The sequence below is a fragment of the Salvelinus alpinus genome, chromosome 14 (assembly GCF_045679555.1).
Source record: "Salvelinus alpinus chromosome 14, SLU_Salpinus.1, whole genome shotgun sequence".
Lineage (NCBI taxonomy): Eukaryota > Metazoa > Chordata > Actinopteri > Salmoniformes > Salmonidae > Salvelinus > Salvelinus alpinus.
Genome location: NC_092099.1, coordinates 1951300 through 1971233, shown reverse-complemented (window position 1 = coordinate 1971233; position 19934 = coordinate 1951300). Strand labels below are relative to the sequence as shown.

Genomic DNA, 19934 nt, shown 5'->3' with positions numbered 1-19934 from the left:
GCACCAGCTGTCAGAGCAGCTCAAAGATTACTGCACCTGTACATAGCCATCTATAATCTAGCCCAAACAACTACCTCTTCCCCTACTGTATGTATTAATTTATTTATTTTGCTCCTTTGCACCCCATTATTTCTATTTCTAATTTGCACATTCTTCCACTGCAAATCTACCATTCCAGTGTTTTACTTGCTATATTGTATTTACTTCGCCACCAAGGCCTTTTTTTGCCTTTACCTCCCTTATCTCACCTCATTTGCTCACATTGTATATAGACTTATTTGTCTACTGTATTATTGACTGTATGTTTGTTTTACTCCATGTGTAACTCTGTGTTGTTATATGTGTCGAACTGCTTTGCTTTATCTTGGCCAGGTCGCAATTGTAAATGAGAACTTGTTCTCAACTTGCCTACCTGGTTAAATAAAGGTGAAATAAAAAAATAAAAAATAAGAGTCATAGCCCTGTCTAAACTGTGGGGGGGGGTTCTCCTGAATTATATGTACTTTATTAAAGAAGGTTATACCAAGGATCATTCAGCTATTTGATTTTGAATGTTAAGACCCCTTGATGTATCCAAGAAATGTATTAACAATTATTTGCTGAAAAAATATTTTTGGCCTTATTGTTACCCATACAAACGCATTGAATAACATATTGACGACATGGAACAACAGATAGTCCCCCCAAAAAGTCTAAAGGAAGTTTGTTCTTAAGTGTCTGTCCTATATCTTAGCGTTTTAAGAAAGATCAGGAAACATTTGTTATTTATTTTTACATGTATTTAACCCCATTTTTTGCCACTAAACTGTGTCCATATATAGTATATCTTCCCTTTCCTTCCCTTGAGTGATTTCCTTCACCATCTTGGATGAGGTTGTGGCCGTCATGGTACTGTAGGCCTCCACTTGTTTTCAGCCAGGATCAGGAGGTTATTCCAGTCTTTACTGTCCACGTCTTGAGTGACAGATGCCAATAGCTTTGGAGTGAACTCTTGCATCAGTGCCCACTGACTATCATTATCTCCCTCGCCTCCTAACCTATATTAGCACATTTCTGCACAGTGGTGGTCCTCATGCTGTGATTTGGGAATATAGTCGTTCCTGCTGTCTTGCAAACGCATGGCAAATTTTGACAACATAGTTCATGACCAGTGGGTCTGCAGTGTACCATTGGGTGAAGGTGAAAGGCAGTGGCATTCTCTGGGCATTTTGTGAGGTACATGTACTTCTTCAGGGATGACACTGGGCAGAGTAGTTACTCTGGTGATTTTCCACTGAACTATCCAATTAAAATGCATAATTAGAGGTTGTAGTAATATAATGAATTCCATTTAGCAGATGCTTTCATCCAAAACGAATGACAGTCATGCATGCATACATTGTTTGTATGGATGGCCCCAGCGGGAATCAATTCCATGATCCTGGCATTGCAAGCGCCATCCTCTACCAAGTGTAAATGCAGTTGCATGCAGGAATCAGGAATCAGTTGAGACGGATGGGTCATTGACTAACCTGTTGAGCCCAGCCCAGAGCCCAAGGTAGCTGCTCACACTTTGTTATGCACACTGCCATAAAACTCTCAGAGAACAAGGTTTAACTCTTCCTTGGTGATGCTTTCGAAGTCGACTGTTTTGAAGTGCAGTCGACTTCAAGTGCAGTCGACGTCATCATGTAAGTCTTGTTCACCTTATTGTGACTCATTCCCAAATTGTCCAGTTCATGTTAGCATTAGAACTTTTCTTCCAAAACCTTAGAATGTGGGTAATATTGTGGGTAAGACAGACACTTGTAAATGCTCTTGAAGCATTTACAACAGGGCTGCCCAACCCTCTTCCTGTAGGGTCCTACTGTCCTGTAGGTTTTCAGTCCAACCCTAATTTAGCATATCTGATTCAGCTAGTTAAGGTCTTGTTGAGCAGCTAATTAGTAGAATCAGGTGTGTTAAATTAGGGTTGGACTGAAAACCCACAGGACGGTAGATCTCCAGGAAGAGGATTGGGCAGCCCTGATTTACAAGATATGTTCTTCATTCTGTAACGTAAAACTCACTCTTCACTTGCTAAGCACATGGTTTCAGCCGGCGGAGAGCATCAATTTACAGTGGATGCCATGTTAGATCCGGCAGCCACTTATTCTGGATATCTACAATGATGATTATTATCAGTATCTCCAACCTCCTCTTTTCTAGATTGTGGTGAATTACAAGAAAACATAGAGAAGCTTCAACATGGAGGGGTCTTAAAGATTTTATTTAGAGTTCAGAGAAGACTGCCCTTCTCCTTAGGTTTTATTGCAAGGTCTCAAGTAAGCTAAGCAGTCTGCCCTGAACCAGCCATCTAAAGCTATCTTTAGCCCATGCAAGCAAGTGAATGGAAGAGCCCAACTTATCTTCACTGCTGTCATCAAGGCTGATGGTATTTTTAGGGGACAGCAGCAGCTGCAAAAGCATTTAACGTTCTTCCACGAACAATGACACTCGGGGTGTCTCAGGGTTGAACGCCACAGAGATTGGGGGACCGCTCTGGAGTGTAGAAAGGGAGCTGAGGGGGATATACTCAAATTCTCTTTACTTTTCTTGGATGGGTCTGGCACAGGCCTGTCAATATGTACTAAAATATCACTTGGAAACTGTGAAAACAAAGCTCCACATTGGTTGATATTTAAGAGAAAGAACCCCAACCGGATTACAGTTGGTGTCGGGGAAAGAATCGACCAGTAAGTGACATTACTCAACAGTTTGGAGGCGGGGAATATATCCTCGGTGGCTTGAAGAAGAGTGCCAGTGCGGAATGTATGTTGACGATCGCTCCTTGGGACCAAAGAGAGGTAGGTCATGTGAGGAGTACGTAGTGCAGATTCACTGGGGGCAAGGGTCCTTCCAATTAAACCAGATGAGTAAACACAAAGGTTAATCTCCTCTTAAACCCCCAGGGGGAATATTGAGACCACTTTCAATGTATTGTCCTCAATCATTTTTGTGGAACAGGTGGCTAACAGGGAAATAATTACTACCACCTGCCATCGGAGGTGATAAAGTGGATATTACGAGTTCTAACTGATGAACAGGTTTTTCAGCATATTGACGTGGCACAGGTTCAGGATGAGAGAAAGGGTTGAAAGGGTGACAGAATGGTGATGCTTTTAGAGGTAAACCAGGCTACTACACATTGTCATATTGGTTTCTAGTTATAAGATTTAAGATTCAGTACATGTATCACCATGTACTACTCTTATTATATGTGCCTTTGACTGTGTGTGTGTGTGTGTGCGTGTGTGTGTGTGTGTGTGTGTGTGTGTGTGTGTGTGTGTGTGTGTGTGTGTGTGTGTGTGTGTGTGTGTGTGTGTGTGTGTGTGTGTGTGTGTGTGTGTGTGTGTGTGTGTGTGTGTTGCATGTGTGTGTGCGCACTGTGGCCCATGCAGTAAACTGGTGGACGCATGACAAACATGGCTCGGAAGCATTCTAGATTTGGCTTACCTTCCTTGAGACCCTAACCATACATCAGAGTGGACAGAAAGAAAACATACACATTGAGCTTAAAGTGATTAAAGTCATAGCCTGACTAATAGATGGCTCCAATGTCCATCAGGGCAAACCTTCAACTGCTTCTGCCAAAATTGAGAAGCCAAAAAGTTATACAATTGAGAGAACCAGGTTGTTCAATCTGCCATAACACTGTGAAGATCATTTATTTATGCTAGGGAATTGTTAATCCCTGCATTCTATTTATTTTGGAAAATGACAGAGAAACTCAATTTTAACAATGATATTTGGAGTATGAATTCTTGAATAAGAGTGCCAACAACGGGTGTGATGAAGGCGTAGCATATTTTGACTGTAAGTTCTCTAGGGGTGTGAGCACTGTGAGGTAGATCTGTGTTTGTGTGAGCACACGGGTTCCAGGGTGTGCTTTGTGATACCTGACACAGGCTCTCTCACAGGTCTTTATTTAGGGCATACTATATTAAGCACTTTCCCATTGAAATACAGCACCAGCTGTGCTGGCTATGTGTTGTGGTGGCTGCTGTTGCAATACGACTAAATTAAAGGCTGTTCACCCCTGAATGGCTAACTTGCGCTTCTGTCTCACACACCCCCTGTAATTCAATTAACACTAATAGTAATGCCGCCTAATCACCCAAAACACATCATGGATACTAAATGGCGCAATGTTTTAATGATAAAATTGTTTTTTACACACACATTGTAGTGCTATAAGCTCTTATGCAGTCTCTATGCAGTACCCTGAGACAATATATTATATTCTGAACTAGTGTAGTTGTCCAAGTTCTTACGCTGTATTGTCCTTTTAGTAACATTTTACGTAAAAAAAAATTAAAAAATCCTCAGTAATCTACACACAATACCCCATAATGACAAATCGAAACAGTTTTTTAGAAATGTTTGCAAATGTATTTACATAAGTATTCAGCCCCTTTGCTATGAGACTCAAAATTGAGCTCAGATGCATCCTGTTTCCATTGATCATCCTTGAGATGTTTCTACCGCTTTATTGGAGTCCACCTGTGGTAAATTCAGAGATGTGGTCCACCTGTGGTAAATTCAGAGAGAAATTCTAGAGATCATCTGTAAAGATGGAAGAACCTTCAAGAAGGACAACCATCTCTACAGCACTCCACCAATCAGGAATTTGCGGTTGAGTGGCCAGATGGAAGCCACTCCTCAGTAAAAGGCACATGATAGCCCACTTGGAGTTTGCCAAAAGGCACCTAAAGACTCTCAGAGCATGAGAAACAAGATTATCTGGTCTGATGAAACCAAGATTGATCTTTTTGGCCTGAATGCCAAGCTTCACATCTGGAGGAAACCTGGCACCATCCATGTTTTTCAGCGGCAGGGACTGCGAGACTAGTCAGGATCGAGGCAAAGATGAGCGGAGCAAAGTACAGAGAAATCCTTGATGAAAACATGCTCCAGAGCGCTCAGGACCTCAGACTGGAGTGAAGGTTCACCTTCCAACAGGACAATGACCCTAATCACACAGCCAAGACAAAGTAGGAGTGGCTATCGGACAAGTCTCTGAATGTCCTTGAGTGGCCCAGCCAGAGCCCGGACCTGAACCCGATCGAACATCTCTGGAGAGACCTGAAAATAGCTAGGCAGCAACCAGTTTTTGCTGTGTCATTATGAAGTGTTGTGTGTAGATTGATTATGGGAAAAAACTAACATTTTTATCAATTTTAGAATAAGGCTGTAACGTAACAAAATTTGGAAAAAGTCAAGGGGTCTGAATACTTTCCGAATACACAGTGTATTCCTTGATTACCTGTTTTAACATTGAGCCATTATACTTTCTTATAATTTTATTGTCTTACTATGTAATGTATAATCATGTAGTTGTATAGTCACAATCATATATGAAGTAAGACATAAGTAGTCCATATGCTTATGACACATGATCTTACAATGCATTTTTACTGCAGTATTATGGCAAATAGCTACTGTACTGTCCATTCTGTCATATTTTGTCACCCACTGAAATGCCATAATACAGATAATTTATCCTACAACGCAGCTAAATGTTTACAAATGCATAATTATCAGTGGCCTAGGGTGGTCTAGTGGTCTAAGCCCTTGCCTCTGGAACACATATATACTGCAGCACGAGTTTGAATAAGGCCAACTACTGCCCCAATCCTTATAAATGCATACTTATCTAAGAATAGCAGAGGCTGCTTAGGTCAATGTGTCAGAATAGTTCAATGTTCCTGATTTTAGCATATTTGAATAAATTCTACGGCGCGCTTAACATTTTTGAAAATGAAAATTACTTTATTAACATGGGCATACCCAGAGAATGAATCAAAACACATTTGAAGAGTCTATACATTTTTTATATGAAACAATTCATAGTTATTTCTTTGTTCATTCCAGCTCCATTCCATCTTCATAAGCAAATTATCAGATTGCAGCAACACACATAGACGCAGAATGTAGGGGTGCTGAAGTTGCTGCAGCCCCCCCCTGAAATATTTGAATAAAAATAAAAATATTTGAATAAAAACAAATATTAAAATAATAACATTCTCAAAAAAGTGCACTGGTCCTTTACTAGTCCTGTATTAGTGGACCGATATAGCTGTCTGTAACGCGGGCAAAAAAACATATTTCTGCAGGTATGCCCACACAATGTCTGCCAGGTATTGCACAATGTCTCTTTCTGTTTGTTTTCTTTTAGAACCTTGTACAGTACAGAAGTGGGCAGCCCGACTCCTGTGAGGGAGCAACTGCATGCTGGTGGCCTGCCTATGGTGAGGTGAGGCTGGCAAACTAGCAGAGATGGATGTGTTTGGTGGTGCCCCACGTTTCCTGGCCTACCCTCGCCCCGTAGTAGTGCAGAGTGGCACTGACGCCGTCCTGAAGTGTCAGATTGGCGGGGACCCCAGGCCAGCGGTCATCTGGGAGCGAAACAACGAACAGATCCACCCAGAGGGTCGCTACCGCCTCTTCGAGGACGGAAATGTCTACAATCTCATAATCTCATCGGTGACCACAGAGGATAGCGGCCAGTACACATGCAAGGCCAAGAACAGCATCGGGGAAACATATGCCGCGGCGACCCTGAAGGTGGAGGGCGAGGCCCAAGAGATGGAGGTCCGGGAGGAGAACAAGCCTCGTTTCCTGATCAAGCCCCTCTCCACCCGGGTGGGCCGCGGCGAAGACGCCGTCTTCTCCTGTAAGCTGTGGGGAAAGCCACGGCCAGAGGTGGTCTGGGAAAAGGACGGGAGAAAACTCAACCAGATCTTTGAGAGTACACATTTCAATGTGGGCTACCAGGACGGGGGATGGTTCCAGCTTAAAATCTTCAAGACTCGTGCACCCGATGGTGGAGTGTACACATGCAAGGCCAGAAATGAGTTTGGAGAGGGGCTGGCTGGAGCCGTGTTGCTCGTCGATGCAGGCCCGGGTCACGAGGAAGAGGGAAACCGAAACGGTTACACAAACGGCCACTGGAAAGGACATCAAGGAAAACAGAGGAGTGGTAGGCAGCTGACCACACGGCTCAAAGACGACCCAGTGACCAACCAAGCCAAGCAAGTGAAAATGTTTGCCGTGACAGAGGGCAAGCATGCCAAATTCCGCTGCTTTGTGACTGGGAAGCCCAAACCAGAAATAATATGGAGGAAAGACGGCAGGCTGATCATGTCCGGAAGACGATACCTGTTATATGAAGACAGGGAGGGTTACTTCACACTTAAAGTGCTGTATTGTAAGCAACAGGACAACGGCGTTTATGTTTGCGCTGCATCCAACACTGCAGGACAAACCCTCAGTGCTGTACATCTCTCTGTGAAAGGTAGGTCAAACTGGTATTTGTCCATTACTACAGAGTTGGCTGTTAACATACTTCAGTAGAGAACTAGAATGACTTTCATGGAACAGTATAACATGTATAAAAACATAACTCCATGCAGGTGTGTACATCTCCCCTTGACTTAATACCATATATAAGCCTTTTAACAGGTAATCAGCATTGCTAAATGAATACGCTAACAAGTCAATTAGCTGCATATGGCCAGTGTAATCAGTAGCCAAATCATTTGGCTCCTGCAAAGCAATTCAATCCCTAATTCACCAGAGGATTAATGGTACGTCTTAATTATCTGAAACTTGAACAGAGATATTTCAAAGTACCTGACCTGGCCAAGCTCATCGACATGAAGTGGATTCCAACCGGTCCAATGTCTGCAAAGTCACTTAGGTTTTTAAAGGTCTGGGAGGGGAGGGGAGGGGGGGTCCATGTGATCGAAGTCTCTAGAGGTGGGATCATGTTTCGCACATGGCGCAGAGAAAAGCACTGGTGGCAACATTGTATTGGAGCTAGGGAAGGCTACAAAGCAACATTGTGTTCGAGCTATGGCAGGCTATAAAGTACATGTTTACACAATGTTATCCTGGTAATGCAGATGGGGGTAGAGGTTTAAATAGGTGAATTTGTTAAGAGTCTTTCCTCAATTATTGGATCATCAAGCTCTTTGTGGGTCGGATAAGTATATAGTCAGCGAAATACACACATAATTCAAAGAGCAGTTCACATTCGTTCATTTATAACTGGTATTGTCTGATGGTGTCAGTTACAAACAGTTTATTGCCTATCCAACGCCCCAATGTGTGAATGGTCTTTCCATACCAACTGAATGAAGCCACTTGTCTCATATGATTCTTCTTAACTTGTTTGCTATATTGGTATTTACTATGAAATACATTTCAATTTACAGATTATAACATAGATCTAGACCAAGGACACAGATCAAGCGCAGTTGTCAGCTATGTTTGGAAATTCACATGGACAGTATTTACACGAACAGCAGTGAGTGTTGTCTGAATTGAACAGGAGTTATTCCTAGTGTAAACCAGCACTGTATAAAGTAACATTGTTTACCATGTTTTAAAACTGCAATTCAAAGATTTAAACCAATAGAATAAATACAAATGAACATGATTTTCCACTGGCTATAGTCAAGACGGTTTTGGCGTAACATGTCTAAAACACCACGTTATAAAGTGATTTATCAAAAAATAACTAGTCTTGCTAAGTCAGTAGACTTTGTTCTGTGTCAGAGCTACCTCTTTACAATGTTATACTACTGTATTAGCTTTGAGGCCAGACATCTCTGATAAAAGGAACATATGAATTCCTTGTATGAGTCATTTTTTCTTTTACCATGTCCTTCAAATGAGTCCTACGTAGGTGGCCGTTAACCCCTTTAATGGTATCCCTCCGTCTCCTTAATGCCAGAACCGCCTGTGCGGTTTAAACAGCCCCTCATTGATCTGGAGGTGTGGGAACGGGACCTGGCTGTTCTGGAGTGTGAGGTTCCTGAGGACTCTGTTCCCATCACATGGTATTTGGAGGACAGGCGGCTACAGCCAGGGGCCAAATATGGGATGGAAGAGTGGGGAACAAAACGACGACTAACTATTCGTGACATCGGAGTCGACGACGATGGGATTTATCTTTGCGAGATGGCGGATGGGGGGAGGAGCATTGCTGAGGTGGCAGTTAAAGGTAAATTCTGTACATCTACTGTATTTATATATAATATACACAGTATCTGGACTGATACACACAGAAAGCCGTCGTTAGCATGACATGGTTGGGGTGGATTTAGGAAATTCATGTAAGATCATTTTGAGTTGAATGAACAAATATGGCACGCTTACAGTTTGACGTCACACCACAGTACAACGCGCCCATATGTCAGCGCAGTTATTTTTTCACAGCTATTGATGTCCTTACAATTTACTCTGTCCCCTTGTAGGCACAATCGTGCGTAAGCTTCCACGTAAGGTGGATGTTTTGGAGGGGGAAAATGCTGCCTTCTGTGTTGAAGTGGAGGAGGAGGAAATGGACATACACTGGTACAAAGAGGGGACGGAGCTCCGTGAGACTCATCAGACCATCCTGAAGTCCTTTGGAAAAACTCACATTCTGGTTTTTGTCAACACAACGCCCCAGGATTCTGGCCTTGTGACCTTCTTTGTGGGAAGATCCAAAACTTCCTCTCAGCTGAGGGTAAAAGGTACAATACTTGTGGCATCTGTTTGGGATTAGATTTTGTAGGTGGTGAATTTGTCAGACAAATGGGATAGAAATTGTGTTCCTAAGGTGGTCAAGCCTAATTCTACTGAATTCATATCCAATTTCACCAATATGAATCTATATCCAAATATAAGAACATGGGCTAGCGTTTTATACATTACATACTGTATATAGTATATTCTGCTTTCAGCGGCCAGGCATAGCCCACCCAGCTGCCCAGTGGGTGTGCAGATCAACACAGAGCGTGCCAATGCTGCCCTCCTCTCCTGGGTTCCGGCGCAGGACACCCGGAAGAACCCCCCATCGGGTTACGTGTTGGAGAGGCAAGAGGTGGGCACCGGCTCTCAGGAGTGGCTGCAATGCTTGACCACCGACTCGGCCACCTCAGTGGAGATTCTTGGCGACAGCGTTCCCTGCGAGGCAGATTATCGCTTTCGCATATGCGGAGTCAACAAGTATGGCAGGAGCAACAATGTGGAGTTCCCAAGGGCAGTTCACCTGGGTAAGCAGAAGCCCTCCCAACTGAAAATCTGCTACATATACCTTTCGATTGGCACATTAGCGCCAAGCTGGATTCAAGCCAAACTGGACAAGATGGCAAAGCTTAATTTGTATTTCCATTGCTACTAGAATGTTTTTTTATATTGCTAGCTAGCTAATGTAACACTTTAGCTAGCTAGGTATGCTAATGTAAATGGTGTAACATGATAGCCATTGCTAGACAACTAGCTGGGGCTAGTGTGATGTCTGTCAAAATAATTCACTGCTGTAACTACTCCCATTCTGCTAGCTAGCCAAATGTTTAGCCAGCAAAACATTGGTTAGCATTATCATCTGCTAGCATAATATTAAGCTAGTATTGGCTAACTATCATTCCTACCATGCTAGCCATTCGCCAACTAGCTAATGATCCAAACCTTATCCCTAAAAGCTAGCTAGCTAGCTACTCTGAGTTCAAATGACTGACCTGTGAGAGAGTTTGAATTCCGTGATCAGCAAACACCATTAGAACAAGTGGAGACAATCAGAAATCAAGCTAGCTTGAAGGTGGAGCAGCTCTTAGCGGAAACAAAATCATAGAGATACTTAACATTATAACCCTTTTGAAACCTGCTTTGCATAAGGTGTTACCGAATTTGAGTTTGAAGTAGAATGCAGAGCGTAATTGAGGTGTAATATTGCTATGTTTTTCAGTCCCTGTGACCAGAATACAAGCCCCCCTACAGGATGCCTTGGTGCCAGAAGGCCAGGATGCCTGCTTCTCAATTGAGCTCACTGCCTCAGTTATTGGCTCATGGTTCTTGAATGGCACTCAGCTTCTGGAGGACGACCGTTACTCCATGCGGCGGTCTCGAACGCACCAATCCCTACGCATACAAGGGGTACGAGACACAGACAACGGTGCAGAGATCACATTCATTGCCTATGGAATACGAGATTCAGCAGCACTCTATATCCAAGGTACATATTCATTACTGCCAAAAATGAAAGGTGTATGAGGAAAAATGTCCTTTCTCACTCTATTGTACCAATTGAATTTTGGTCAAAGTGTTATAATTGTGTGATGAGAAAAATGCTCATGATTTTTCTGAAATTTGCAGCTCCTCTAGTGAAGTTCACACCGCTGTCAGAGATGGATCGTAATAAATTTGTTGAACTTGGCAACCCCATTGTACTCTACTGCGAGTTGTCAGACCCCGCAGTTCCAGTACACTGGTACAAGAATGGGGTGGAGGTACACGCAGTCGAGGGTCTTCATATTCAGTCAGAAGGCACAATGAGGAGAATTGTCATCCAATCATCAGAGTTCTCCCATTCCGGAGTGTATTGCTGTGATGCCATTGATGATGTCATAAGGTTCAACGTGGAAGTTGAGGGTGAGTGGCACGTGGTTTCTGTTGAACTAATTTCTTGTGTGTTACTAACACATTTCTTGTGACCTTCTGACCTGATAGACATCTGTTCCACAAGTATGTATTAAGTTTGATGATTGCACTTGAACATCACAAATCAAACATAAGACGAATGTAACACACAGACATAAAAAAACATCATAACATCTAAACACCCATAGCTCCACCTGTGAGGTTTTCAGCACTTCCAGAAGCTGAGAGGAACAAGTCCATTGAAGCAGGCTGCCCCATTGTACTACAATGTGAGCTCTCAGATCCAACTGCCCAGGTCTACTGGTACAAGGATGGAACAAAGCTCCTACCTCAAAGTGGAATAGAAATCCAGTCAGATGGCATCACAAGGACACTAGTTGTCCAGTCAGCAGAGATATTCTACTCTGGGTCGTACAGCTGCAAGACAAAGGGTGATGCCATCAAGTTCAATGTGGACGTCAAAGGTGAAAAAGTTTTATTTTGGGCTCTACGAAAAATTAACAAGCTCCCTCTTAACAAAGCTACTAACAATGATGGTCTTGTACTGTATGTTTTCTGTCGCTCTTTTTCTTGCTGCCTATTAACAATGAGCTTTATGATCATCCCTTCTTTTATTACAATACAATGCTTAACCTGCTTGATCTTCGATAATACGTTTTTTAGAAACTGCCATTTTAAACTGACAAAAGTCATGAATCATGATTTGTCTAATCAAACCAATAATATCATGATTTCCCTAATCAAACCAACAATGTAATTATGGATTACCATGATCTAAGACTTAAACATATCTATAGTTCGGCCTGTGAGGTTCTCAGTACTTCCAGAAGCTGAGAGGAACAAGTCCATTGAAGCAGGCTGCCCCATTGTCCTGAAATGTGAGCTCTCAGATCCAACTGCCCAGGTCTACTGGTACAAGGATGGAATACAGCTCTTTTCAAACCATGAACTAGACATCCAATCAGAAGGCAACATGAGGACGTTGGTTGTTCAGTCAGCAGAACTGACTGGCTCTAGCACTTACAGTTGTACCACGGTGGATGATACCATGGAGTTCCATGTGGATATCAAAGGTGATTAGGCCCTTTCTGCCTTTGCTTTACATCCTTTAACAGTCGTGTCCTTTTCCAAATGCAACTAATAATCCCTGCCTTCTCTGTGTTCATGAACAAATAACTTTACAGAACAGAATACTGTATATAGCCTTGCTACCTGTGCTCGATTGATTTGCAATGCTGTGGCTATCTATTTACACATACTTGATGATCACTTTACTCATTTTGTATTTTCAAATCATTTGAAGCCACATAGAAGTGTATATACTGTATGAGAAACATTTAAAGATTTATCTCTATAATATGGTATTTCATTCATCCTCATTGCTAGCTGTGCCAGTGACCTTCTCAGCTATCTTTGATGTTGAGAAGACCAAGTCGGTTGAAGCAGGCTGCCTTTTTCAACTGCAATGTGAGGTTACAGATCCCACTGCCCAGGTCTACTGGTGCAAGGATGGCGAAAAGCTCCTCCCACAGACTGGAATGGACATCCAATCTAATGGCACCATGAGGAGGCTCATTGTCCAATCAGCAGAGGTCTTTCACTCAGGGCTGTACAACTGTGAAACTTCTGACGACACTCTCCAGTTTACTGTGGATATCAAAGGTGATTTGTGGCTTTTTGGTTCAAATCTCATACAGAGTAACCCTAGACAGTTTTGTGGAGATTAGATGCAACTAACATTGGTGGCTATTTGTGTTGTCTGTCTGTGGGGACATACTTCTTCTTCTTAAGTTAATTGAAACACTTGCTTTCCATCTCATTAAATAAGGAAATATTTGTTGTTTGTTTACTGTTTGAAGCAATAGGTTTGCCTCTTTGAAACTGGTTTGAGAAATGACAGATTAGTCAGTTGGGGAAGCTTTACTGTAAGCCCCCTCCCTCCCCCAAAATATTGTTATCTGCTGTAAATTCCACAATTATAACATGGATAATCATCTTTAGCTCCACCAGTGAAGTTCTTACCTTCACCAGAGGTTGTGAAGAGCCAGCCGCTTGAAGCAACCTGCCCCATTGAACTACCCTGTGAGATCTCAGACCCCATTGCCCAGGTGTCACGGCAGAAGGACAAAGTAGAGCTCATCTCTGACACTGGACCTTTCGAAATGGAGGGCATCAGGAGGAACCTGGTTGTCGAACCGGCACACCCCTCCAACTCTGGGGCGTATTATTGTGCGACAGCGGAAGATGTTGCCCCATTAATTGTACAGAACCAAGGTGATTTTTGTCAAATGTTTGTTTTTCTCTAGTTTCAGTTGCGACTAACTCTCTTTCTGTAGCTTTGGATTAATTGTCTTCTTACATGTTCTGAGCTAATACTTAAAAAGCTAGATGCTTTAGTGTTGATATTGTCTCTTTACATTAGCCATTTTATAACCACTCCAAATAATTCACACTGAATTATCCCCTCAATGATTACCTATAGCTCCGCCCATGACATACTTGGTTGCCCCTGAAGTTGAGAAGAACAAGTCCATAGAAGCAGGCCTCTCAATTGTACAACAGTTTGAGATTTCAGACCCCATTGCCCAGGTCTGCTGGCACAAAGATGGAACACAGATCTACCCACATAGTGGACTTGACAGACAATCAAAGGGCAGCATAAGGACTTTGTTCATCCAACCAGATGACATGTCCTGTGGTGGGAGGTTTGACTGCCAAACAACTGGCGATACCACACAATTTAATGTGGCCATCAAAGGTGGTGCTCCACATAAACCATTTTCTACTCCATATCAAAATCTGACAGAAGCATTTACATGGTTGAAGCTATCATCCAGCTTACTGTTTTCTCTGTGGCTTTGTTCAAACAGCAGAGCTGTCTCACCCTGGCAGTGAGAAGGGTGAGATATCTGATGAGTCTTCCCAATACACTATGGATATCAAAGGTGATATAATGCTATTTCAACATTAGCACTCTCCATTTTAACCCAGCATATACATGCCACTAACAATGGTGGTGTATTAGCTAGTGTATTCCATCCTTCAAAGCATATAAAGACAGTAGTTTAAATGTGTTTCTTCTTGTGATCCCTTCACCCCTCAATCTCATCTGATTCCCTGCTATTTTGGCTTTTAATCAAACATCTGAATGGTCTGTGGGCGGCTGAATGTCTTCATACTAATTCATGTCAATTGTTTAGTATGTCATATGTCATTCTTAACAGAGTCAAACAACAATGACGCTTGTAACAAGCAGCTTTTCCATTCTTGAAGCACATCTTATGTCTTGCTCATCATCCAATCGTCACATTCCCTTTGCTGCCCAGAATCTGTCCCTGTCGCAATGAGCCTTTATCACAAAATGTGAAAATGTATGTACGAGTGGCTAAACAGGAATGAGTGATGTAGTGAACTGAGTTCTGTGTTAGGAAATGTACTGTTAGGTCTTATTTATCTTGTCTTTAGACCAGCTCTTAATCTGGTCGCCTCTCTTCATTGTTAACCTTTACCATCGGTTTTCTCTTAACTCATCCATGCTAACACACAATGATGTGTAGTACCTTTAGAAAAGGATTTTTAAATAAGAGAAGGCACACAGAACATCAATTGAAAACCTTTCTCTGTGTGCACCACAATGCATATAGCTGCACCTGTGAGGGTCTCAGCTGACCAAGCGATTGAGAAGAACAAGTCCATTGAAGAGGTCTGCCCCGTTGAGGTTCACTGTGAGCCCTTAGACTCTACTGACCAGATCCTCCACTACAAGGACGGTCAACATCTTCAAACATATGAAATATATTCCATGGAGATGCCAGGTCTCCAATCTGTGGAGCAGTTTTCCATAGAGACACCAACTGTCCAATCAGCAGAACACTATTCAATGGAGACAGCAACTCTCCATTCACCAGAGCTCTATGGCTCCATGGAGACAGCAACCTTTCAATCAGCAGAGCTATATGGCTCCATGCAGACACCAACTATCCAATCAGCAGAACTCTATGGCTCCATGCAGACACCAACTGTCCAATCAGCAGAGCTCTATGGCACCATGCATACACCAACTCACCAATCAGCAGAGGTCTGTGGCTCCATGCAGACACTAACTCTCCAGTCTGCAGAGCTCTATGATTCTATGCAGACACAAACTCTTCAATCAGCAGAGCTCTATGGCACCAAGCATACACCAACTCACCAATCAGCAGAGGTCTGTGGCTCCATGCAGACACTAACTCTCCAGTCTGCAGAGCTCTATGATTCTATGCAGACACAAACTCTTCAATCAGCAGAGCTCTATGGCTCCATACATACACCAACTCACCAATCAACAGAGGTATGTGGTTCCATGCAAACACCAACTTTCCACTCACCAGAGGTCTGTGGCTCAATACAGACACCAACTCTCCAATCAGCAGAGCTCTGCTGCTCGATGAAGACACCAACTCTCCAATCAGCAGAGCTCTATACCTCCATGAAGACACCAACTCTTCAATCAGCAGAGCTCTATCAATTAGGAGAATGTGACAGTCAATTGGATGACGATGACATTGCATTTAAGGTGGATGTTGAAGGTGATTAAATATGGTTAGCTTTATCAAACTAAACAACTGACAGGCACAATGTTGACATTGTGTAAAAATCAACTGATTGCAATAAGTAATCTTTTACACTTGACAATTGCTACATTTACTCTTATTCAATTTAGCTCATACTAAAATAATACTGAAAATTAGTCATTGTGATACTTTGAGCTTGGGTGCTTTATAACGATTTGTCTGATTATTCTATATGTAAGATTCAAAGTCACACTAACTTGTATTCATAGGTATCTCAGTCTAACCAAAAATATCCTCCCCTTAAATTTTATATATCAACTCTAATAAAACAATTACGTTATACTTATATGGTAAACATGACAGAATTAGTGGTATTTGCTTATTCATTTGAGATTCTTGAGAGGTATTGGCATGACTAATCTCGGTAGTGATATTTGCTCTTAAGATACTGGAGCCATTTTATTGTAGCAAATATTTCTTAATGGTGATGCGATTCTCTCTTAATACTACTTCACACACCCCCAGCACCTCCTGTGAGGATCACAACACCTTGTGAAGCTGAGAGGAACAAGTCCGTTGCAGCAGGCGGTCCCATTGTCCTGCGTTGTGAGATATCAGACCCAAATGCACATGTTTCCTGGTACAAGGACGGAACACTGCTACATGAAGAGAATGGACTAGAAATGCAATCGAAAGGTTCCATAAGGACATTGGATGTGGAATCTGCAAGGCTGTCTGATGCAGGGAGCTACAGCTGTAAGACAACAGATGATGCAATTCAGTTTCATGTGGATGTGAAAGGTAATAATTTTTTCAGTTTATTTTGGACTGTTTAATCATTTACTAATAAAAGGATACAGTAATTAGACCTTTAGAGATGTGTTAGGTCCAAAGTTAATGGTTAGGCTTTAGTTTATCCCTGTGGTGTGCAAGAGACCTGGAATCTGTCACTACAGTGACATATGAAATCGTCTTCCTCAATTGTCTTTACGAAGGCCTTGCTCCCGAGTGGCGCAGCTGTCTACGGCACTGCATCTCAGTGCAAGAGGCGTCACTACAGTCCCTGGTTCGAATCCAGGCTGGGTCACATCCAGATGTGATTGGGAGTCCCATAGGGCAGCGCACAATTGGCCCAGCGTCGTCTGGATTTGGCCGGGGTAGTCCGTTATTGTAAATAAGAATTTGTTCTTTACTGACTTACCTAGTTAAATAAAGATTAAATAAAATAAAACATATACAGTAAATGGACAGATGTAAATGTATGTAGAAGAGCACCATTTCAGACCTCAAATTGTAACCATGACAGCACCACAGTGTTAAATGCATAGTTTTCCATTTTTATCCCAATATGTTTTCTCAAATGGAGCTTTGACGACTTCAGAGCAATCCACCAACGGTATGTTACAGTGCTCATGTTAGCATATTGCTACTATTGGTATCCAATTAATTTGCATTGATTCTATAGCTTTCTCTAAAAACATCCTAAAATAGCTCTTTCTTTATTCCAATTTATATCGGGATTATCACTCCAGAAGAAATAGTTATTTGAACAGAACTGTTTCAAACCAAGATTTTATACTTACATTCCATGCCTTCTGTACTTCAAAGGGCTTTCTGTAGAGCCTGTAAGGAAACGTAGCGTAGAAACGTATGATAATCCTTGGAAACATTTCTATTCCAAAATCTTTAATTCCAAGTCAAATCTGGATCTCGCGGATTAAATTAGATTGAAGTATGTGTGATCGATTTTAAGACATTTTTTGAGAATTACGAACCAGTGAAAGCCAATTCAATGCTAGCATTAGCACAACATAGTAATATGCTAAGATGCATTGCATGTACAAATGGTGGATGGATGTTGTCAAAAAACTTATCTTCTTTTTTTGGTGACCAACATCTAATTTGTTTTTCATTTTTTTGTTGGGGGGTATAAACAACCTCCCATCCCCGTAACCCCACATGTCTCATCGCGTCCCATCCCCCCGTGTCCCATCCTTGGTGTTACAGTCTGTGAATTAACTTAAAATGTATAAATTGATGATTCAGATTATGGGACACCAAGGTCATATTTTTCCATATCCTGTTCGAGTTAAAGGATTGTTTAGATTTAATTAGATCTGTAGACCATACTTTCTAGGTGGCTAGCACATGAACATGACCTTTCCAAAAGTTTTTTTTATAGATTATAGAGATCAGTCCGTTCGGGAGCCCAGATCATTTATTTATTAATCCCGTCATTGGTTTCCCAAGGGACTCCATAGCCAGCATAGCTAACCTAAATTGTAAATTTAGAAAAAAAGAATAGCCTGGTAATGTGTGTCTTTCAAATATTGGAATATTCTCAAACCATTACTGTCCATGACATCAGCAAGGGTACAGATTCCACATTTGGACCATGGGGGGGGGACGCAAAAGGCCACCCTTCAGATCGCAAGACGTTGTTGTGAAATATTGGAGAATGGGCAAGCCATTTTGATTCCCAGTTACATTCTTTTTAAATGTTGTGCCAAATAGAAATTGTGCGCACAATAATAGGACCAAACCATAGTTTACATTGTTTAAAGGATATATCAGTGAAGACCACCTCTTCCAAGGCAATAGGAGACACCATATATCTCTCTATACTCAGCCAGGGGGGCGGAAGAATCATGTCTAAACGAATTTAGGATGGAACTAAATGCAATTTAAAGTTTAGTACAGATAGTACTCCTACGTCTTTCCCTCTTTGCAAGTTTGTTAATTTTATCCGGCCCGATTACCTTGCAATATCAATTTTTTAACCGCACTATGGATTTTATCCCAATAGCCAGAAGGGGGAGACAAGGGAAGCATTGAAATACAGAAATGTTGATGTCGCAGTATATTATATTCGACAATAGATATTAGTCCATCTACTGAGGATGAATTTAATTGATTTCAGCGTTCTGTTAAAGTTTCTGCCAATGGGTTTATTGAAGGAAGGAAATATATATATTCTCAAATATCTAAAATGGGAAACGATTCGGATTCCATAAGTAGAGATGGAGTCCTCCATCGGGGTCTCGAGAGGCAGTCAGGCAGATTTCGTTTTAAAACTTAAAGCTTTTATTTTAAAACTTGACATAGAACTGAATTTGTCTATGGTCTTCAGAGCTTTTGGGAGGGATTGAGAGACATTGTCTAGATAAAGTAAGATATTGATGGAATATAATGAGATGATGTGATCCATGGAATTAAGAGATGATGGTGTAATTTCTTTCAATTGTCGAATTGCCTTGGCCAGGGGTTCCATAGACAATAAAAATAGCTGGGATGGGATCACCTTGGCTAGGACTTCTAGTTATTCTGAACGGAACAGAGCATTTATTGCCTGTTATGATTAGGGCTGAGGGATTGGCATATAGTATTTTAAATATATGAATGAAATTGGAGCCAATTCCCGTATGTTCCAAAACCAACCGAATATATGACATTTTAGTCTATCAAAATATTTTTCTGCGTTGAGAGATAGAACTGCCCAAGGAACTTTCATTTCTGATAAAGCATGGAAAATATGTAATAAGCAATGGAGGTTATCTGAGGATAATAGTTTTTTAACAAACCTGCTTTGGTCCAGATATTTTTTTCTATAAAAACAAACATTTGTGCTGTATTTTATCCCTTCCAAATGAACCTTTCTGAACAGCTGTGTTAATAATTTCAAATAATAGTGAACCTAATTGGTTCCAACATGTTAAATAGACCTCAGGAGGAATACCAGCACAACCAGGTGATTTGTCGCTATTCATGTTACCACATGCCCTTTTGAAATCATGGAGAGAAATGTGGGCTCCCAGCAAGCCAGCTTCCTGAGTTGAAAGAAGAGGAGTTCTTATGTATATTTTTTAATTACTCAATCAATTACTCAATCAATTTATTTACAATACGAGGTGTACAATTCTGTAGGTGGGACAA

At 41.7% G+C, this 19934-nt stretch overlaps 1 protein-coding gene across 6 annotated transcripts in view; it reads left to right on the top strand.

Annotated features, from left to right (window-relative positions):
* The first annotated feature begins 2435 nt into the window (after window positions 1-2435).
* The window catches only part of obsl1b (obscurin like cytoskeletal adaptor 1b), a 73323-nt gene continuing 55824 nt past the window's right edge, over window positions 2436-19934 (top strand). For 2 of the 6 annotated variants that reach the window (XR_011667698.1, XM_071340137.1), the window contains exons 1-11: window positions 2436-2825; window positions 6197-7315; window positions 8759-9028; window positions 9282-9542; window positions 9753-10064; window positions 10757-11023; window positions 11164-11439; window positions 11637-11912; window positions 12246-12521; window positions 12835-13110; window positions 16527-16802. Coding sequence is in view for 5 of the 6 variants with exons in the window: in XM_071340137.1 (XP_071196238.1) it covers window positions 6298-7315; window positions 8759-9028; window positions 9282-9542; window positions 9753-10064; window positions 10757-11023; window positions 11164-11439; window positions 11637-11912; window positions 12246-12521; window positions 12835-13110; window positions 16527-16802 (3508 nt within the window). In the remaining variant the exon portion in view is untranslated. The remainder of the gene's footprint in view (window positions 2826-6196; window positions 7316-8758; window positions 9029-9281; window positions 9543-9752; window positions 10065-10756; window positions 11024-11163; window positions 11440-11636; window positions 11913-12245; window positions 12522-12834; window positions 13111-16526; window positions 16803-19934) is intronic. The other 4 variants (XM_071340136.1, XM_071340134.1, XM_071340135.1 and 1 more) reach the window with 3 other exon arrangements.